Source organism: Python bivittatus, unplaced genomic scaffold (assembly GCF_059951505.1).
Source record: "Python bivittatus isolate LINGU-HERP-01145 unplaced genomic scaffold, Pbiv_v1 ctg000340_np1212, whole genome shotgun sequence".
NCBI lineage: Eukaryota > Metazoa > Chordata > Lepidosauria > Squamata > Pythonidae > Python > Python bivittatus.
The window spans coordinates 18,781,165-18,804,872 of NW_028277056.1; the positions used below are offsets into that span (position 1 = coordinate 18,781,165).

The 23,708-nt window shown below is 34.9% G+C and overlaps 1 protein-coding gene across 2 annotated transcripts in view; it reads right to left on the reverse strand.

Moving 5' to 3' along the window:
• Positions 1–1,103: 1,103 nt before the first annotated feature.
• RDX (radixin) overlaps positions 1,104–23,708 on the reverse strand; it is a 29,438-nt gene continuing 6,833 nt past the window's right edge. For both annotated transcript variants that reach the window (XM_007430821.3, XM_007430822.3), the window contains exons 3-14: positions 18,158–18,241; positions 16,701–16,796; positions 14,508–14,782; positions 13,411–13,494; positions 12,798–12,944; positions 12,414–12,510; positions 10,070–10,233; positions 8,691–8,821; positions 7,281–7,441; positions 6,002–6,094; positions 5,226–5,468; positions 1,104–3,502 (exon numbers count right to left, since the gene is read on the reverse strand). In XM_007430821.3, the coding sequence (XP_007430883.2) occupies positions 3,338–3,502; positions 5,226–5,468; positions 6,002–6,094; positions 7,281–7,441; positions 8,691–8,821; positions 10,070–10,233; positions 12,414–12,510; positions 12,798–12,944; positions 13,411–13,494; positions 14,508–14,782; positions 16,701–16,796; positions 18,158–18,241 (1,740 nt within the window). In that variant the 3' untranslated portion in view covers positions 1,104–3,337. The remainder of the gene's footprint in view (positions 3,503–5,225; positions 5,469–6,001; positions 6,095–7,280; positions 7,442–8,690; positions 8,822–10,069; positions 10,234–12,413; positions 12,511–12,797; positions 12,945–13,410; positions 13,495–14,507; positions 14,783–16,700; positions 16,797–18,157; positions 18,242–23,708) is intronic.

The window sequence follows — 23,708 nt, forward strand, 5'->3', positions numbered from 1 at the left end:
CTGAAGTTGAACCCAAGCAAGACAGTTACTCTTTTGTTCACTGAGATGCTCTGACAGCTCTGGTGCTGGGCCTTGACAGAGCAGCAGTACCTCTGAGAGATATAATGTCCATGATTTTGGAATCTTCCTGGTTCCAACAATTTTTGGTGGACATGGATGGACTTTGTTTTCTTGTTTTTAGTTAATGATTTAAATCATACCATGGACATTTTATTGCACTGTTCTTTTTAATGGTTGTGAATTGCCAAGTGTCTTTACAGCAAATTTAAATCCAATACATAATATATTATGACTGCCTAACCAAGACAAGTCTATTGTGTGGGCACAACCTATGTATATGTGAAATCCTGGTAAGAGTTCCTAACAAAAATGTCAGCATTCCTTCAGAAAGCTCAGAAGCCATTTTAGCCTCATAGTCATCCTGTAAACTATCTAATTTCAGCCCATCTGCTTAAGATCATCCAAAAACCTTCATAGCATGATTTGTCCTAAGTCAACACTCATCAACTTACAAAACTGAAGTATAAGGTCAATTCATCTGCATGGAATATCTAAAATTTTATGACCGTAGGAACTTTGTAATACAAATTATTTTCAAGCAGGTTATACTGCTAAGCACAAATCAGTTTCGATGTAAAAGAAACTTTATGATATTGTGAGTTTCACAAAACTAAATTAGCTTTGAAATTAAAAATAGAGTTCCTTTTTATGTATAATACTGAGATTGAAATGAATTTCTTCTTAAACCTGTATTGGTTCAGGCACTGAAATTTTACCCTATTTATGCAACCCTGTATGTAGCAAATATGGATCAGATACCAACATGCACCAAATTTAAACTTATCTACATATACTTTCTCAGGTTAGTTTATGAAACTCAGAAATAAAATAAATTTTAAACATTTAGCTCAGCTTTTTGTTCATTCCAAAATGATTACTGTCATTGCAATTCAATGTCCTTCTCCCTCCTTAGTGTCTTATATTTTATTGTATTACTATCAAAGTACATGGATCACATGTTTTCCTGAAATTTTTCCTTAGACCTAAGAAAATTGCAATTTTTGTCAGGAATGATAGATTAAATAACCACAGTGAACTTCGCAAAAATCAACTGTATTCTCTTTATTGTTAGCCAATGAATGTTATTCAAAATAATAGATGGTATTAACTATAGCTTAATTTTATAACACAAAACATGATGCTAAAGAGAGGAGGAGGGGAAGCATACGAAAATATCTTCACCAAGTATTTTCTGAATGCCTCAGCATCAACTAGTGATTCCCCAACAGCAGGTGACAACCCAATACCACCAATTTAGTTATGGTGAAAACCTTATTACAGATGTCAATTCCTAGAAAAATATTCACAGTTTTATAAATTGATTAGATCCATTTAAATACTAAACTATACACTGTAGATTATGAACAGCAAATTTCACTGGTACTTCTCTTTCCCCTTCTTCCATGCTAATAGATTAACATGGCAATTCATGTGTACCTATTTCAGGGAAGAATCATACACAACAATCCACCTGTTATGGCAAAATTTTTGAACACTTTAGAAATTCATGTCTTGGAATTCACTGCATGAAATGATGCAAGGCATTTGCCCAATCCTGCAGTTGGAAGCAGAAGTACCCAGGGCAACCAGAGTTTTGAGCACATGCACATTTGCACACCAGTCTGTGCAAAATTGCTCAGCTATCATTCTTCCAGAAACTAATGGGTGTATGTATGTTTCACGATGCCCTCTCTTAGATTCAAGGGGGGGGGGGACCTAATCTTCAGCAGGGTTTCTAAGGAATTTGTGCATGAATGGTTAATAAAATGGCAATTTTCATAGATAAGTATAAAGTTGAGTGCATAATACCAAACATAACATAGCTGAACCATCCTCAGAGAAAGCAGGACTTCTTTCTCCCAACTGTTAAAGTTCACTAAACATGGTATGTAATTTTCAGTGTCACTTCCATAAATATGGTATTCAAACCCAAGGTGCCAATTTTAATTAGCCATTCCATAGGTAAGAGTGATTCATATTGATTCCAAACATACATTCAATATTCTTTGACTGCATGTTGAACTTCAGTCTAAAGATTTGCTCATACCTCATTTGCCCTCATTCTGCCACAATTCCTGTGACTACATTCTCTGAAAACACAAAACATAGATATGTCTCAGAATTAACATGGAAGGAACAGGAAGAATGTGCAAATGGGCCCTAGAACTGAGCACAAGAGAGCATTGTTTTATGCACTGACTTCATTAAATGATTTTTGCAACAATGTTAATTTAGTACAAAGGTATTCAGAAAACATAACCAAACATTTCACACCTCTTATTGGATAGTATACCAGTGACAGGTTAAAATTAAAAAATACATGATTCAAAATTTAACTTGACAAAAAGGCAGCTGAACACTCCTTGAATACTATAAATCTATCTGTAATATAACAAAATATTAAAGAATAAAGGCTCCTAGATTCATGTAGTGTTTAGCTATGCAGAACATAGCTTAACACTGTTAGCATTTCATTGTGGTGTTTCAAGGACCAGTCATCATGTTTATTACAGTGAGGTAGGATTCTGTCCCCTCCTTGGGACTGATGTTTTCATATGCTCCCTTGTCAGAAAAGTCCAGGTTTCCCACACTACAATTTGTAATAACATCCAATGAATGCAAGGGAAGGACAAACTAAAGAATTTTTCCCTGTTTTTATTTGAAAAACTAAAAACTTTGGTATAATAGATTTAACAAGCAAAAGTCTACAGGTAATGTTCATATATACATATATATGAATGAAAAAAGTGCTTGAAACAGCCACCTGCCATCTAGACCTTTGTGAACAGGCAGGCAAAGAAAACCATCAATGATGACAGGACATGAAACACCAAAGAATTCTAACCTACAAAGAGAAGCCCTTAAAAAGGTGTTACAAATTTAGCAATATCAAAATCCTCACCAATTTGCTAAATGAAAACAAACAAGCCAAAGTGCACAAACGCCAAAACTGGAGTCAGCTGTAAGGTAAAGTAAATTATCAGTATTTGAATTAACAGCTTTGCTACCATGAGACTGCTGTTCCTTCAGAGTTGTCCTGAAGCATGAAAATAAAATATGCAATATAAAATCATGGAAACCTCATCAATCACCTCCAGAGAGCCACAGCTGATAGACTGCCTTATTGTTGAACAATTTTTATGAAATATGTTTTAACCACAAACTGGTATAAGTGCTTTGGCAAGGTGAGGTGTGATCCTTTCACCTGTGGAAAGGCCTGTATTTCTCTGCTGGTGGTTCAACTTTAATGAAGAACATACATGCAAAGAAATGGCTCTCACATTGCTTCAAACTCATCAATCCGCTGCTTTGTATTGCCTTGCCGGATCTGTCGAAGAGTCTTGTACTTATCACGGCCTGCTTTAACATTCTCAGCATGAAGGACATCATTCTGGGTTTTCTTACTTTCATCTCTGGCTTGGGCCAATTCAGAACTTAGAGCCTATTGAATACAAGTATTAAGGGGTTAGATATTGCCATAATGTTTCTAGCCATCAAATTCAACAGTCTGTCATACAGGACTAACTTATTTTAGTCTTCTAACTAAACAAAGTTTATAGATAAAACAAGGGAGTGCCCTTGTACAGAAAGCTAAAAGATAGATATGTGGCCTTGGAGACAAATGACAACACATTTTGTTACCTGAATTTTAAAAGTATGTCTTATTTATACATTTAAGTCTAACAAAAAGGCTGTTTGAAAGTAGTTGGCACTTTATGTGCTTTATATGTCCTTTAATAATATCCCTATTTGTTCCAGAGTTGTTTTAAACCTGTTATTATTTTCAAAGAATTGTCCAAACCTTATATATAACCATTACTCCTTCATATATTTGGGGGAAGGAGAAATTATGTGTTAAAGAGAGGTATATAAGTCATATCCTGGCAAATAGAAGGGGTAGAAATGGAAGCAGTAACAGACTTCATTTATTTGGATCTTGGGCTCCAAGATCACCGCAGATAGAGACTGCAGCCATGAAATTAAAAGACGCTTGCTCCTTGGGAGGAAAGCTATGGCAAACCTAGATAGCATATTAAAAAGCAGAGATATCACCTTGCCGACAAAGATCCGCATAATCAAAGCTATGGTTTTTCCAGTAGTAATGGATGGCTGTGAGAGCTGGACCATAAAGAAGGCTGAGCGCCGAAGAACTGATGCCTTTGAACCGTGGTGCTGGAGAAGACTCTTAAAGAGTCCCCTGGACTGCTAGGAGGTCAAACCAGTCTGTCTTAAAGGAAATCAACCCTGACTGCTCATTGGAAGGATTGATAATGAAGCTCAAGCTCAGATACTTTGGTCACCTAATGCAAAGAGAGGACTCTTTGGAAAAGACCCTGATGCTGGGAAAGATTGAAGGCAAAAGGAGAAGGGGACGGCAGAGGATGAGATGGTTAGATAGCATCACTGAAGCAATGAGCATGAAATTGAGTAAACTCAGGGAGGCAGTGAAGGACAGGAAGGCCTGGCACAATATGGTTCATGGGGTCACAAAGAGTTGGACATGACTTAACAACTGAATAACAACAAAATATAAGTCAGATCAGTTATTTACATGCCAGCAACTTGCCAAATCCACTGTTTAAGCCATTAAAATATACACATACTGGAAGGCAGAGGCATTTTATCTGTTCTTACTTTACTCGCTGGACTATATTAAAATAATTTATTTGCCCATTCAAATGATCCATTTCTCAATGCATCATACAGATTTATACAGTTCAGAATAATGCTTATTCTTAGCACAATATTGTCAGGAATCTCACTTATTGGTTTTAATGTCTATCAAAAGCAGATAGTGCTTTTTAGATCTATGGTTGAAAGGGTCTTAAACTAAAAAGGAACCTAAGCACAATAGGCCATTTCAAGAGCATCAATAAAACTACAATATAATTTTCAGGGTTTGGGGGAATAGAAGAATCAGGAGACTTCCACAGCCTGGTGCCATTTAGATGTTCCCTCTTGGCTGCTGATTATGGGAGTTGAAATAAACATATCTAAGAGTACCACATTGACCAAGAGCATCTCATATCCCATTAGTTTTTTTATTCTAATGGAGAAATATCCAGGAGGTACCAGTGTAAAGAAAAGGTTCTTGATAACAGGCTAATCCTAAAACAGCCCTTGATTTTCAGCTTATACGACAGGTTGCTATCAGCTTTGATTACCTGAAGCTGTTTCTTAACTCGTTCATTCTTCTGGGTTTCTGTGATACGTTCTTCCTCACTTCTGTGGTTCATAATGCCTTCAGAAGCCAGTTCAGCACTCGCTTCAGCATTATTCTCATCTTGTTCATCATGTTCATTATCTGTGGGAGGAATTACTGGTGGGGGTGGAGGCGGGGGTGGAGCTGACATTACAGTTTTCAATTCTTCTTTAGTCTTTTCCAGATCTTCTTGGGCTGCAAAAGCCTAAAAAATTGCAGTAAAAATAATTTTAATGCTCATACACCAGAAACAATGCAAAACTTTTTAATTAGGCTGGAGAAAATTGGGTTGCACCAATTTAAGGTACATATTTACAGTCACTGCAGTCATAATGAGTAACAAAAGCATTTTTAGAAGATTCTAAATAGTTTTTGTGGCCTATAGATGAAAATCAAGATACTCATTTAAGACTGGCACTACACAGAAGCCTAATTAACGATTATTTGGAGATGATAAATAGACAGACAGACACACAGAGACAGATAGAGACAGATAGATAATATCAAGCCACACTTGTTTTCTAACTGAGGAAGAGAGAAAGGGCAAATATAAATGTGACTGTTGTTCTTCTATCACACTGGTGAAGGTGGAGTAGAATTAGTACAAAACAAGGTTCCAAAAGATTTTAAAATACATTTTTCAGCAGACAGAATTTGACAACTAGTGTTAAAAAATTTGGGGCTCCAACATACAGTATAGAATCTTTTATCACCAAAAAAAATCTAGCAATAGTTTACCTTATGTTGCCATTCTGAAGCTTCTTCTTCTTTCTTTTTCTTGGCTTCTTCCAAAAGTGCAATTTTTGCAGTAAATTCAGCAAGTTCTGCTGCCTAAAAAGCAAGAAGAAAAAGTTTTCAGCTTTTGAACAACTTCATAAAATAGTCTAAAACACAAAAACATTCATAATTTTGGGATTGTAATTTATTTATTCAACCTGTAAACTTCAATTATTTATTCAACTTTATTCTAAGTGACAAACCTATATTCAAAATAACACCAAAAAATCCAGCAAAATCCAGTAAAAACTAAGCGTATCCCCAAACGCTTAGTATATCAACACACACTAACAAGTTCAAAGAAATAATCCAAATAATTGTATTTGCTAAGACACAAATACATATGGACATATATGTTGAAGTAAAAGGCCCAAGTTATTTAAAAAGAAATTTGCCTTACACTGAATAACAAAGTATGTGCCAGGCAGTCCTTACATATACATTTTCTAGAAAGAGAATGAGACCTTTTCTCATTGGAAACACAATCCCAATTATGCTTCGAACAAAGCAAAACAATCCCAATATAAAATCTCCATATTCTCTTAATATTAGCCAATTTTTAATGGGAACCAGTATGCAGATGTTTCGAATAAGCAGAGATACTGTAAAAAATTTAAAAGGCTATTAGAATGTTTGACTTAAAAAAAAAAAAAAAATGAGCCAGAAAGCTGCCTTGGAAAAAGCATTCTACTGATAAACTGGTGTAACATAAATTAACAATTTATTGTCCCCATACAACTAGTCAGTCAATTAATTAGATAAATTATGGAATGTATCCCTCCCCCCCGTGAAGTCTCAATATAAGAAGCAGTAACTACGTTCACATAAATCAACTTTTTCCAAGCCAAGAGCTGCACTAAAGCCCTTGATAGGCATGCTGGAGACCTCATTCAAGAAATAACAGGTGTGACCAGGACAAAAACTAAATTTAATCACATTTCATGTCTATTGCAAATATATTAAATGTCAACATAATTAAAATGATTACTCTGATTATTTCTTTCCCATTCTGCCATGTTATAAGTTACAATCTTAAAATCACTTTTAGAGACTTCTGCTGGCTACCCCTAAGGCTTTCAAGGGCCACATACGGCTCCAAGTCCTCAAACTGTGTGCCTGTCGTCAGTTTTTGTGCTTAAATGACATCACAGCGTCATGGACTTGTATCATTAACTTCATTTTAACACTCCTATGACAACAATACATTCTAACACAATCAGCTTTGTATGTGAAGTCTTACTAGTTGTTCCTGATTCTTCATCTGATCTGCTGCCTGTTTGGCCAGAGCAGCTTTTGCCTCTTCAGCAGCTCTTCGGTCTTTTTCCAAGCGCTCCGCTTCCTCTTTTGCTTTTTTTCGTTCCTGATCCAGCTCTAGAGCTCTTCTTGTTTGCTCTTCCAGTTCTGTATAAATGTTTATCAAGAATATTAAATAAGTCAAAGGCAAGTTTTATCAGTCTAGATTAACAATGGAAAAGTAGATGATGCCTACAAAAACTACTGCTGCTCTGTAGTTTTAGTAAAAAAAATAATAAAGTTGTCTAAAATGGCATAAACTAATCAGGTAGAATTTGTTTCCGTTATAACTCCAGTCAATTTTACACTCAAGCAGCCTGTTCCAGTGTTTTCTCCACTTTACCCAATGAACTTGCTTTTTCTGAAATGAACAGGCACGTTTTTATATAGAATTTCAAAAGTTTAAGAGGACAGGGTTATTTCCCTGCCTAGACTGCAAAAAGTTTGCACCTGAGTTTACTAAGTATCTGAATTGTCAATATCCTATTGGGAAGGCAAAAACTCCAAATATTACAGGAAGTGAAAAACAGTTTGCCAAATGCATAGCAGCCATAACGGAGCAGGACTTGCCCCATAATGATTGGGAACAATATCTATGGTAATGCATATGCTCTGCACATAGGCAGAAGTCAGGCACAGCATCTGGCATCTTCAGTTAACAACGGTATATATTAAATAATGGGAAAGTCATTTGCCCAAGATCCTGTAGAGCCAAGCAAAAGTGGACAATCTTGGGCTAAATGGACAAACGATCTGACTCGATATTCCTTCAATTAATTACAGAAGTATTTTAAATTCTTGGGTAGCTTCATCTAATTTTAAAGTTCTCAGCTCTAATTTGCAATTGAAAAAATATTGCAAAATTCCTTAGCAAGATTTTAGGAGCATGGAATTTTTCCCATCTATATTTTATTAGATATTTAGCTCTTAGTGATTATTCCAAAAATTTCAGCTTGATTTATGCAAAATATGTGCTTCAGGCTGATTCCCCAACTAGTTGAAACAAACCCAGAACTTGCCAGTAAGTTAGAATGTATGGTTTGCATTTGTCTTCTGTGGGTGGGTACTCCTGAGTTCCCAAGCGCCACTAATTATGCTGTTTATTTCTTGCAGCACACTATCCGTTCTCACGCAGCAGTTTAGGGAATTGTTGCTTTCTGGTTTCTTAATGTACGCCATTAAAACAGGTAAAAAGGTACATTGTAAGAAACTAATAGAAATATTTTTAAAATACTGGCTAATCTTCTGTTCAGTTGTATAACGAATGCTTTTGGAAGACTTATAACAGTTTTTCAAGTCATAACGTAATGTACTATCATTAATAAGTCAAGTAAAAGAAAAGTTGAATGGTCTTCACCCTTCTGGGCCTTCATTGTCTGTTCTTCAATCAGTCTTAGACGTTCCATCAATTCTTCTTTTTCACGCTCTATTCTTTCCTTCTCTTTTTCGGCTATTTCCCTTTTCTTTTTCTCATTTTCTAGTTGGGCCCTAAATAAAAATGTATAGGTAAAGATAAAGCAAATGTGCAAACAGTATTCATTCCCATGAATAAATCCATTTATTCAAACAAAATTTATCCCAACAATATGCTAAGCGATCTACTGGTGAAAAATCCTACTGCAAAAAGCTAGGTTTTACAAGTACTCATATAGTTCATTTCAGGTGTATAGTATTTGGCTGATATATCCCAGCATAGCAAGCAAAGCATGGCCTTCAACCATACTGGCTAGGAATTTTGAGAGCTATAGTCCCCTCACACCTGGATGATACCAGGCAGGCCAATGCTCTTTTTAAAAAACCATCTCCAACTCCCAAACATTTCAGCCAGCTATGGACAGAAACAAAACAAAGTAACAGCCAAATGCTTTAGCTGACAATCAGCATAATGCGGTAAGCAGATAATGTTTCTACTTCATCCCACTGAATAAGAATTTACCATGCATCTGTGCCACTAACACATGATTCTAGCATGCTGCACAAGAAACTATTCACATTGTCAATATGGACTAGAATATTAGACACTGTGTAACAGAACAAAAAGTAAACTGATCTCCCACAGGAAAACTGAAGTTTTTCATTGCAATTGCCCAATCTCTGACAATTTATGGTGGCTAAGACTTGGTAATATGAAAGTGGCACTTTCTGGAACTCCCCTTAGTATATGATCAATATATATTAAGATTCAGCCTACCTAGTACATAATGATCTGATGTCACCTAAGGGAACATATGGTAAACAGGTCAGTACAAGCAGTTTGTTTTTCCCAAAAGTATCAGGCTTCCAGTAGAGTCCAATTAAGACAAGCAGGCTGCTCTCACTGTACTTTCTTGGAATTGTGCCACAATGCTGGAAAAGCACAATTTTTAGGGCCACTAACCAGGGCCAAAGAAAAACAGGAAACGTGAACATCCTTCTTTCTCTATACATTTGAGAAAACTGTAGCACTGTAAATGTTGCTGATTGGAGGGCCAAGAATCGCTCACCACTGTACCCAATCAGATAATGTTCCTTTAAATGGCACAAACCATGCATAAGAGATCTAAGACACTAAATTAATAAGCACAGTTTAATAAGTGTTGTCTCCCATTGTTTTCAGAGAATTCTATCTCCCTGTTCAAAAATATAGCCTAACGTGGTTATATTTTTCCTCAAGGAATTTCCCTGAAGATAGGACATAAAATTAGTTCTATATACTAAAAGAATTTCAACCTCCATAAATAATTGCAAATATCCTACCTCTCCAATTGTTTTTGGTGTTTTTCTTCCCTAGCTTGGGCCTTCATTTGTTGAACTTCAATTGTATCTGGTTTTCTCCTTCTCATGTATAGCTCATGGTTTCCCATGCACAGTGCCAATATCCGCTTATTAATCCTCAGACGGGGTGCATAAAACACAAAATCCTAATGAAAAATATTTAAGTTACCGAAATTTCACTTATGTTGTAGAAACATAACTGTTTACAAATATAAATACTCTAGTTTCCTCTTAAATCAGATTTCAGCATCTACAGTCTTTCACTAATTATTCTCTAACAAAACAGTCTTCAGGACTAGTCAAAGCTGTCCTGGAACACATTAATCAGTGATCTGGAAGCAGTATGTTAACATACTCAGAAACACAACCACATTTACATCAACTTAGTCATTATGAGTGAAAAATGATTCAAAAAGAACTGGGATACTTATGTAACAAAATGGCAGATAAAATTCAACTGGCACTTGGGAAAGTATAAACAAAAAAGAAAAAGAAAATATAAATCACATACGCACATATTGGTCATGGCCTAAACTCCCAAACCATAAACTGCAGCAGTGAAAAAGTTCACTACTGAGAATAAAATGTGAAGTGCTAATGTATACCATAGTTAGATTTTAAAACATGGGTCTAGTTAATTCCATTTTAGAAAAAAATGTTAGAAAAGGTCACAACAGAAGAGTTATGATAAAAATAAGGTGGCTGGGGCTTTTTAGTTTAAGATGGGCAAGAAACCCACAAATTGCATGCACCCACACATACATACATAATTGAGCGTTTGGCCACTGTCGGAACACCAGAACTTTTTCCACAAATCTTAACAGCAAGCTGATAAGACACAAGTATATGATTTTCTGCTCTCTTTAGGCAGAAAAGCAAATCAAAACCAGAGTAAGCCTTAATTTTGATTACACACACACAAATAATAGAAATATCTTAATGTTAACCAGGAATTATCAGAGTTGACATCAATCACATTTGGAGGGCATCAGACTGGGACGGCTGCCCAAGAGCATCGGATGTTTCAGATATAATACCTTCTGAAGTTACTTTTATATTCTCAAGACCATATTGATTGACTGAGTTAATTTATATACTGGAGCCTAAATCAATCATATGTTTATTATGGCCTGAGGCCAGCTCACTTAAAAGATATACTGGGACCTCAACTGACTCACTGTGGCCATATAAAATCAACACATACAAAAAAAAGTAAAGCAGGGATAAAAGTTACAATGCCAGCCAATCACTCATTAAAAAAAAAAAAGGCTTTGAGTGCTCTGCAGAAGAGTTTTGTCTTCAAGGCCTTCCTGAAACTTGCCAAGGTTTGCCAAATCTTTGTGTGGGGAAGCTATTCCACAACATATGGGCCACAATGGAAAATCTCTGATTTTAAGTCCTTTGTGGGTGTGGAGCAAGCTAAGTCTCCTCACCTGGATTGAGCATCCTGGACAGTTGATTCCATGCAGAGCAGGGAGAGGACATCCTGGAGGTACTTAGGAGTTAAGTCCTGTATGGCTTTATAGATGAAAACCAACACTCTGAATTGCATCTGGAAGCCTTTTGAGAGCCAATGCAGCTTCTGCATCACTGGTGTAATACAGTTGTAGCAGCTCTTGCCTACAGGCATGTAGGCCAGTGCATTCTGGCAAGTTTTTAAGTGGTCTTCAAAGACAGCCCAATAAAAAGCACATTGCAGGCCACTCTTGATAATAAAATGCTACCTGATGTTTTTATTGTAAAATCAAATGGTGCTCCATTATAATTGCTGGGAATTGAGTGGCATAAAAGTTTAATAAATTTATTATTATTATGGTTGGTCGCAGTCAACCAGATGTTTACACTGAATTTGCCATTTTTATCCACCTATCAAGTCCTTCCCAAGGACCTGGGATAGGCAATGTTGTTGTTTGGTGGTGTTAAAGGTATCATTGCAGAATATAAGCTCTTCAAAGTAAAACTGCCCTTTGCAATTGACTGGTGATATTATTATTATTATTATTAATATTATTATTACTACTACTACTACTACTACTCCACCAGCCCACAATAACTTGAGTATTTACCATTCTAAGACATTACTTTGTGGTTGAAAACTCTATTTCAGAAGGAAATAACAGGGAACAATAGGAGACATGTAATTAATTCCAACATAACCAAAGAAGAGCGACACTGGCAACATAAGTAAGCCAAACCATAATTGAGAAAATCCATGAATAGAGCAAAATAAGTTTTGTAAGTTACAAAAGACATTCTTTGGAGATCTAAGAAGCAGAAGGAAAAGAACAAGAGATGTGCCAATTATATCTCAGGCATATTTACTTACAGGGGCCTTTTTGTCAATGGGCTTTATCACAAACTTTTTGTCATTAAATGATATATTTCTTATCTCACTCCAAGGAAAACCAATCTTCGGAGTCAACCTTTAGGGAAGAAGGAAAGAATCTTTAATAAAATAGCAAACATTATTTATGGGAAAAAAAGAACACAGAAACAGACATAGAGCTAGGCATGGAAAGACAGAGACAAAACTCATCTGCATTTGTCAAAAAGAAAGGATTAATCCTCGCTAGATTCCTCTGCTCCATCCTGCCTTCTCTAGTAGACATTCTCTTCAGAGGCCATATTTTAAAAATATATTAGAAAGTTATTGAAAATATAATCCTTGAGCTGTACTACAGGATCAACGGAATAGTATTATGCTACTTACTTGTCATCATGTTCATAAATATTCAAACCCAAAGCGTCAACACCAAGCCACAACTCAGTTCCTTTTTTGTTTTTAATTTCAAAATAGTTGACTCCATACATTTCCAAATCTTGTGCAATTTTGAGGTATTCCATCATAGAATCTTCCCTGACAATGAAAACAACATAATTTAAAATCAAATAAAATGCATAATAAGCATAAGTCTAGCCTGCAAAGTTTCAACGTTCATTTCAAGTATGCCTATTTATTCTCAATGGATGAAAAATACTTAAGTATATACCAAATCCCATCTATCTCTAGTAGGAAATAAGTTCTACTGATTTCAGTGAGGGTCAGTTCCAAAGAAGATCTGATCAAGGTTGATTACTGCTAGATTAAAATAAAAATATAAGAACATATGGACTTAATATAAATAGGAACAATTATTAAAAATTAAGTCTTATGTACTGGAGTAAATTAAAATGGCTCTCTGGATAACCTGTTTCACTTATACACCACAAGTAACAGGGATAGGAGTAAAATAACTATTTGTATACTATATGTAGGAGTAAAATAACTATTAAACAAAAGCAAGTTAATTTCAAAAGGTCTACAAAGATGGTAAGGAAATTACCTTAACATCCCTCTGTGTTCTTCATGCCAGTTTTGTATTCTTTCCTCCCACTGTTCTTTTGTCAGTTTATGTTGTTCCAAAACACTATCAAAATAAGATTTATTTTTATTTTATTTCTTATTTATATAAGGCTGCCCCTCTCACAAGGAAATTTGCCTGTTTTCAAAATGATAGGAAAGACAGCAAAGAAACAGTCTCCCCACTGTACTAGTTGTTCAGACTTCTCCAGTATATCCAATAGCAAGAGATGCAATCAGAAGATAACAGTCCAGTATACTAGGAGGGTATCATGTTGTTTGCCCCATGTTAAACTTCTAGAAATCCCAAACTTCTATATTAGAAAGCCCTATGTACTCTACTCTTCCACTACATTCACAGCAGTCAGGAATAACAATCCAAATGAAAATTCTTTACTTTAAACTAATAGCAAAATCAAGCAATTCTTTGGATGGGGGAGAGGCAGCAACACAATCACCCAGAAACTAACATATATGTCTAATCATTAGTGATATCTTATTCAACTTTAGAAATGCAATTTAATGGCACAGCTGTAATAGATTCCAGAAACACCCACCACCAAAGAAGTCCTCCTGATAACTGAATTGACTCTGTTTTATCTTATGTCATGCATCATTTTAAATTCCAAAAAGCAGACAGTTAATCGGTAATATTTTAAATCTGTTTAACAACTGTGTGCACAACACTTAGCTGTGGAAACACATAGTTTTAGAAGTTTGCTCCTAGCTCATTTTGGCTTGATATTATTTGTACCAAAGCATTTAAATTGATCTATAAATAAAATGTTAATTAAAATCAGAAGTTTTATCTTTCATCTGTTAAATATTGTACATTCATACAAACTTAAAGATAATATGAGTACACATATGCTAATTATGTACAAGCAATACATTATACATACTAGTAAGTGCCATTTTACCTTAACACTGAGAAGATATATATTTAATAGCACTTTGGCTTAATCACAAATTCAGATCACATTATGCATTACTTAGTTCACAGTATATATTACTTAGGCCATATTATCAAACAGATGTTCTATATCCAATAAAAATTTGATGTGGCCAGAAATTTCTTACCGCTGGGGGAGAAGTCTGTCGTTGGCTAAATATCCTAGCTTATGTATTTCCTTATTGTAATCACCATATTTTGCTTGAACAGCATAAGAAGCCAGCAGAACTGCAGTTTCAGGTGGACAATAGATTTCATCATTCAAGATGGCTTCTTTGACTTGCAGAAAAAAGAGTCTCTGAGTTATTTCTTGAATCAATTCTTCAGAAACGTCCTCAGGAAAAAACTTTGCCCTGAACTTGAACTGAAATGGATTTTCTTTCCTTATATCTTGCTGTGTTACCTAAAATGAAGTTTTCAGAAGGATGAAGAGAACATTAAAATATTGGGAAAAGTAATCTACTACCAGTTGTCCCATTTTGCAATTCAAGCTAAAAAGTACAGCACTGAAGGACATAGGATTCCCACAGATATCTAAATAATTAGGCAAGCATGACAGCTTTCAGAATCTATATTTCAAAAACAAATTATAAGATCACAATAAGTAGTGGAATCCCCCAATATCCATCACAGAAATTCAATTCTGAAGGCCTATTTATGTGTAGAGTAGATTGGATATACATCTGATTTAACTAAATCAATCTTGCACTGAACGCTGGAAATACAGCTACATTTTTCCAGGTCTACCAATGGAAACTGTATTTTGAATGAATCTCCCAATAATTAATAATCACTATGTACATCAAACTTCTGAGCATGAAACTGAGCAAACTCAGGGAGGCAGTGAAGGACAGGAAGGCCTGGCGCGATATGGTTCATGGGGTCATGAAGAGTCAGACACGACTTAACGACTGAACAACAACATCAAACTTCATGAAAAGTACATTAATTGATATCTGTTATATAGCACTGAGAGGTTTAGCAAGAACTGCACAAAAAGATAAAAACCCATTCTTACTAAAGTTTTCAGTAAAATAAAATACAGAACAGGAAATATTTATAGTTAATATTACCCAACTAAGAACACACTAGGAAGAGTAAGTGGCATTGGCAGAATAATGTTATGGCATATTGGTCTCCTGTTCAATGTTCTAGACAATTTTCCATTCTTCATTTAATGCTCTGTTCTTCTAGTTTTTCTATTCCAGACACTCATGTTCTCAAAATGGGAGTAGTGGGCCCTTACTTTTTTTTCTGTTATATACTTTTTATAGTTCTGTTAATCTTGGAGTTTCCAATACAGCCCTCATTTCTTAGTGGCCTCACTGTGCCATAATCTGATCAGCATTTGCCAGCTTACTTTGCAACTAGAAAGAATGGTTTATGATGTATGGGATGCAAGTATCATAATCTTCTCTTGCTTGTCTCTCAATGCCCCATCACCTCAAAGGGCTCAAAGAAATATAAAAGCTGATAAGTTCTGCCATCTGGAATGCTTATCTTATACGAAAATGAAAAGAAGAGTTACTCTACTTTATCCTCTCTATCTTCAAACACACAAGAGATCCACAACATTTCTAATCAATATAAGCCAGGAGATCTATACTTACTGAAACTTTGGTTCTCCCCAGATGCTGCTTATTTATCAGGTATATAGAGTGTATTAACCAAAAGTACCCCGATCCTCTCATGGATACTCAGGAGTGGGGGAAAGAATAAGAATTTCTAAGTAACAAGAGGAATATACCTGTTCTATGATCTGCTTTCAGTGACATTCCATATTATGTGCTATTGCAGAACTGAATATGTCACAGCCTATGAGAAACATACCATTTGAGATATGAACCTATTATATTTTCCATAAAGCTAGACTGACAGGAAATAGAAAAGCCCCTAGAAATGGATTCACACACACGCTTTTGTTGTTCAGTCGTTAAGTCGTGTCCGACTCTTCATGACCCCATGAACCATATCGCGCCAGGCCTTCCTGTCCTTCACTGCCTCCCTGAGTTTGCTCAGTTTCATGCTCATTGCTTCAGTGATGCTATCTAACCATCTCATCCTCTGCCGTCCTCTTCTCCTTTTGCCTTCAATCTTTCCCAGCATCAGGGTCTTTTCCAAAGAGTCCTCTCTTCGCAACACACACGCTAGAAACATATTTTACAGTTTACATTTTTGTTCATTCTTTAGGCACATATCTGGTATCCACATTGGCTTGACTTGCAACACAATCTTCAGAACTATTTATTCTACCATTGGTAGTTTTGCTATCCTGAACATAAGAAAAAGTATTTGGAACTAAAAATAAATTTAAAAATTACCTTTTTGTTCAACTTCAACCAAGTTGAGTACCCTTTGCTATCCACATACTGCAATCCAAAAAACCAGACTTCTCGTAGGCCAACTGTTTTTACAACCTTAAAAAGAAAACCATATCAATATCAAGGAGTAATCTTGCCATGGATGTTTTGTTGCTGCTATTAACTGCTAGAAGTCCTTTACTGATTTGGTGATATACAAATGCAACAAACAAATAACTATGTATTTCCTCAAGGAAAACAGCAATCTCTATCAGCCTATTAAAAGAAAATTGGAAACATTTTAAACTACAATTAAAGAGAAGAGACCACTGAAATAAAGAGGGCTGGGTAGTAACAGAGCAATGCAGTTGTTACTGAACAAGTGCCAAGACATTTTCATTTAAATAACATCATTCCATACTTTGCTTAAATACACATCAGACTTGCTATAGAAGAAAAACTTCTCATATGACATAATTTTATGAAATAAGACAACTAATTGGGTTACCAGAATCTAAGTGTGTACTATTAGTAGCTAGAAGCAGAAGCTAAGTATATAATGTGCTGCAGGCTAATTTTCTGCATGTGGTCACTGGTAAGCTGATTTAATTGAGAAAGATGCTAATCTCTGCCCCCCCTCCAATGTAAGTACAATTCTGCTGGATCAAATCAAAAGTCGGTTTCATGCTTCCCAAAGTGACAAATCACAAATCTACAAGAGGCCCACGAGCAAGGCAAAAATAGAAGCTTCCTCCTGCTATATTTCAGAGCCTTTGGTATTCTAGGCATGCTGCTTCCATTTCTAGCGATGGCATAACCATTATGACTAGTAGCGCTAGTGATACACTTCCCAGAATATGAATCAGAATGGAATTATTCTTTGGACGGCTTCCTCTTCTATGAAAAGCTTTACGCAATTATAGTGGATGTTGTCCTTTTTTAAAAAAAGAAAGAGGGAATAAGATTGAATGAATACAAGTGAAACTGACAGACCAAATGTGTCCATCTTTGTTATTTTATTTTGCAATATAAATTCCAGGGCTAGCTAGGCACTTCTAAATAACTTTATTTTGCCTCTCTTAATTTTTTCACTATTTAACTTCATCAAATGACATAAAGTTCTAGTATTCTGAAAATATAAAAACCTTTCTCCCCACCATTAACAAAGATAAACTTAACTTGATCCAGAAGTAAAATCTAAAATTTAAAAAAAGTAGATATAAGTATTAAACCAGTGCTGTCTTTCTTACTTATAAGAAGAAATGGGAAGCTTAAAAATGTTGTTTGTATCTCATCACAGTTGCATGTTTATTTTTTATAGAATAAACCATACATATTGTAGTTTCTTCACAAATCAGGCTATTAATCCTAGATGTGTTAATAGATTATATTTTACAAAAACCATACTGTGCTATCATTTATACAAAATGTAAAATTTTAATAAAGGAGGAGAACATGCAAACCCCCAACATTTATACCTGATCAAAAAGCTGTTTCCCTGTTGTGTTCGGTTGGATAGCAAACTCTAGTTCTGCATCCATAGTGGTAACCCTTACATTAATCTGCAGAGAACAAAAAGACATAATCTAAATACAGTATTTTACTATATTAATTTAAACGTTAATATAATCCCAAATTATATCGATATATCAGCTTATCACACATTTACTGTCACTAAATAAAAAACTAAAGAATATTAAAAATCAGAAGAAATTTTTCTTACATATTAATATTTCTATTTACAGAAATTAAAACTTGTGGGCAATGGTTAAATTCCATTACAGTTAGGAAGATTTTTCAGTGATCAAACCAAATTCATTTTAAGGAAAGTTTTATATCCAACATATAAAAATACAACTGGAAGAAAAAAATACAAGAAAATCAAAACAGGCCAAAAACAAAACAAAATGGAACTCCAAATCACCCTATTTCCAAGGCCTGAGTTTTTAAAATATTATTTCCAGTACAGAAAATGCATCAGTTAATGTCACTGTGTACAGTTTTGACAGCAGAATTTTGCCTAGTAATCAAATCAAACTGTTGGAAAAAATGCAAATTTGAAAATCCAGTAGAAACAATAATATTTGAAATCAATTAAAGTAAGAAAATCTAAGCCAAGCAATGATTACTTTGGTAGCTGAAAAAAAATTCTGGTCTGTGATCTTCTAAACATTTGCTTTTTAAATGTTTCCCTCAGCTACAATATGGTTCTAACCAAAATTTTTATAACTGAAAAGAACTCACCATATTTGTACAGATTAAAACTGCAATAATGTTTACACATCAGGGATGAGCCCCTTCGGGTACTGCTGGACTGCCACTCCATTATTTATTGCCTGCTGGCTAAGACTGACAGGATTTGGAGGTCAACATCACACGGAGAACTATATAATGCCCATCATCTAGAGAACCAAATGTTGACCACAGAGAGAATATGCTATCATGCAGTCACCATTATGCTCTATGGCAATTTTTATATCCATGCCAACATAATTTCAAAATATGTATATCTTACATTTCAGAAGTATTCTGGCAAAAATGAGATTAGATCTGAACTTACAAATAAGAAGTCATTGGGTGAATAGAACTTTTAAACAATAAGGTTGAATAAAGTCTCATTTTATTTATTTTTATAATTTAGATTTATAAGGCTGCCCAACTTACAGCAACGTTGGGATTTGTATAAAGACCAAAGAAATTATTAATTTACATAACCTAACAGACATCATGCACAGGAAAAAGGGTGGAGGAAAACATAAACTCAGTCACCAAGCCTTAAGACTTACACTTCTTATGATGACAAACTGAAAATCAACAGTTCTGACTTTTTGAATCCCTATATAGACGTTTACGCTTTACGAATGTATTGAAAAAGGACGTTCCATATCTAAAATAGGCAAGCGCATGCACAGCAAAAGAAAAACCTCTTTTTAAAAATGTTTTTTCATGAACTTTTTTTTTAAGTAAGGTAACGTAATAAGAATGGAATTGGGAGGATAAAGAACCTTCTTGGGAGGATATAAAGACTATATCCAGAAGGAAACGGCACAATCTAAATCAGCTCCATTTCAATATTTAGGTTTCTGAGAATCTGAATCACATTTCTGAGATTCTGAGAATCACAGCTTGCTTTCTAAGGGCAGAAGGTAAAGAATCTTGCCTCACAGGGATTATCTGTATTGTACAAGAAGTGCCAAGGTCTCCCCCCTATTGTAAATGAGATCCTTCCTTCTCTAATGATGCAGCAGAGTGCACACATACATTTGTACATACCTTATCTATCTAATCTATTTGCTACCAGTAAAATACCAGTGCTTTTTAAAGTCCTGTCTTGAATTTTGTTTGGGGCAACTAACAGGGAAGGCAATCTATTTGAATAACAACTTAAGAGATAACAAAAATACAAGTCTCTTAACTTTAACTAGAATAACCTTTTCTGCTAAACAGCAATTACAGAGGGTAAAGTTAGAAGAACTGCACAAATTGTCTGCTTGGTTTCACATGTCTACTGATATTGGTGGCAGGATCCAAAGATATTTTGAAGATATGCATATTTCAGGATTTAGGTATTATTTTCCCCAAATGCCCCCTTGTGTCAAAAGCCATTATACATGTTCCAGGTGAAAATCTTTGAGACACCAAAAGGAGAACACTTTGGACCTCATCAAAGTATTCTCCTTTTGGTGCCTCAAAGATTTGCTGCATTTGAATCAAAGATCTTCTGTGTTAAGGCATCAGCTCCATTACCACAAGCAAATAAGCTTCAGTCTTGATCTTAGTAAAATGCTCATAGTGATAAGAGAAGATCGGCTGGTGCATCTTATTTCTCATAGAATAACACAAAAACACTACAGTACAGCTGATGAACATCAGGTCTATTATACATTAGAGAAAATTTCAGTACTGTGATGAAATGATGTAATATTTTCCCATAATGCAAGAACGTTCATACCCTAATATTTATCAGACTAAAATATTTCATTCTAGCACGACTGTTAAAATGAACTGCATTATAAAATAATGCTTTGCCATAAGTATTAACAGGATGTCAAGCTTAACAGCTGCATTCAATTACAGTACTACCTTAAACTAATTGCAATGCATTCTCTAGTGTGCACTAACAACATAATATTTGTACATGAATGCCTTCCTGAAGGCAAAGGTGGCTTTTAATTTTTGCATAGGAACTTAGGAACTATTTTCTAAAAATTCATTTTAAGTATCTTTATTCTATATAATAATATATCTTTATTCTATATAATAATATGCTCTGTTATTTCTGTATAGCTAAGATCAGTAAGACGGAAATCAGAAAGAATTCCCCAAAATGCTGAGACAAAATGACAGAACATACTTTCAAGCACTGTTTTAAATGAATATAGAGAATACAAGACTTTTAATCCACTCCACTCCACTCTCCCAGCCCTGCCACTTGAGTATCGGCATATAACACACAGCTAGGATTTCAGCTCCAAATTTTAAGGAAAAAAGTGTGTGTTATACGCCAATAAATATAGTATATGCACCCCCAATGAAGCAGAAATAATGAATAATGGATAAAACCTAAAATCTTTAAAGAGAAAGGCTTTCTTTTACTTAACTGTTAATGAAGTAGAAACAGCAATCAAATTGGTTTGATCAATATAAATAGTAAAGTAAAGACTTTAAAATCACTAGCATTAATGCACAAATAAAGAATAAAACCTTTTACCAAATATTAGGGTTGTACAATATTAGGGCTGCAAAAAGACAGGTAACTATAGTCATATTTCACACAATGTGAAGAAATAATCCAGCATTACAAACAGAATATCCAGTTTCTTCATAAAGTAACATAATTAAATATCCCATCTGAACTATTTTATAAATCAAATAACATAAGCCAGATAATATATTCTTTACAACTTTTCCATTCAAGAATTCTTACACTTGATGTGATGTCTATTCTCTGTATTACTGAAATGGGAATAAGGATGGTCCAATCAGAAACAAAATTTACAAAGATAGCTTCATTGATAACAAAATAGAACCAATAAGTTCAAATGATGATGGAATATCCCACATTATTTCTTAATCTATTTCCTAATACAGCTTATGTAATAACCAAGATTATTTCTCACATGTCTGGTAGAGCAGGCTACTTTGTGGGAACAATAAGGCAGGGCCACAGATTTCCTCTCCACTACATTACAGGTTCCTAAATGTCATTCTTCCCAGGATTCCCACCCATTTAGTGGGATGGAGATCTCTGTTTCTAAATCAGTGCCTCCCACTGATACAGACAATGATTTCAGTTCCTTTTCCTTGGGATTTGCTTTCTGTCCCTGCTGTTTCTTTCTTCTAAATTTCTAACTTATCTGTCCTTAATGGTTTATTCCTCATTATCTAAATTATTTCTTCAACTGTTGTCTCATATTCAATTGTCTCTTCCAACCAACTATCAGCTGATTGATGGCACAACCATGGGACTTTGTAACCCATAAGTTAACAGATTTACCTCCATACTGGGACATTTTTCTATTGGTTTTCAAAAGGATTTTAAATGCAGTAAATACACAAACACTGCCCCTGAATTTATGAAAACCTTTCCCCAAAAGAAGTATATTTATACAGAAGAAAAAGGTTCGAAATATGTAAGCCCTGCTTCTCTACTTTCTCAATTAGCGTTGCCAGCGCCCATTAAAGCCAGCCCTGGCGACTTGCCCAAGTGCATGTCAATACAAAGCATTCAAAGCCTTGAATCTCAAAGTAACTTAAGAAAGTTTCTAGAAAGAAAATTTCCCACCTGCTACCTCAAGGCATTCTGGCATACCTTGAAACATACTGAGAGGCATTCATGAACAATATAAGAAAGGCTGCTAAGGAAAATTAATTCCTCCAAAACAATCAGAGGTTCACAAAATATTGAGCAATTCTACCGTCCTCAGAAGCCCCTATACACCATTCCCATATTGTTCAGAAGGGTCCTCCTCTCCTGTACATAATAGCTGATTATGGGGGTGGAGAAGAAGGTATGAAAAATTTTCCTTCTATGAGGTTTGTTAAATTATTACAGGATCCAAAAAATTACAAATATGGATCATGGAAGAAATGAGAATACAATCTTGAGTTTTTCATAAGAAGAAGATTGAAGTCTGTCATCTATTGATTTTTCTATATGCAATGCCTATATATTAATGCACTGGTGCAGGGCAAAATTAATTCAAACTACTAAAAGTGCATTATATCCTAATGGCTCATGATGATGATGATGATGCTATAATGATAAATGATAACTGAAGATGAAAGTCAACCCTCTGAGTCAGCAAACCATGCACTGTATGCAAGCCCACAAGCAGACAAATATACAGCTGTATATCCATCATGCTCATGAAAGATACAAATTCTATTGCCTTCTTAAAGTGGTAAAAATCTTGCTCTAACATAATTTTTTTTAAAAAACCAACACTCTGCATTATAGAACCATGCATCAATGTTAGATTTCATCATCAAAATATATGCCTTTCAATGGCAAGAGTATGTTACTTAGTACTAAGTCTATATTCTAGCTCATTATTTTTGTATTTGCATTTAAACAGGATAAACAAAACAAGACTGTCCTTTCCCTGACAGCAAGACGTCTTTATTTCTACATTGAAAACAAATGTTTCTTTATATATCCATACAATAATACTGTTCAACTGTTTTTTTTAAATATATAGAAAATGAAGCTACAGAAAACTGGGTAATTTGAGTTCATAGTGATTAGTTCTTCAAACTAGACATAATATTTTGAAAAATACAGTAACAAAAAATCAGAAACCAAAATCAGCATAACAGAAAAAAAAATCACTCTAAGAATGGGAGAGGTAGAATTCTGTTTTTTCATTAAGTTCTAAAAAATATTTAAAAAGCTGAAATTCATCTATGGAAAACTTGATTCCCATCCCACAGGAAAATTTCAACATATTTCATAAAATAGTTTCCAAACAAAGTGTCCATATTTTTATACTTGCTGAAGACTGTTGTGGATCTCACCATACTAACCTT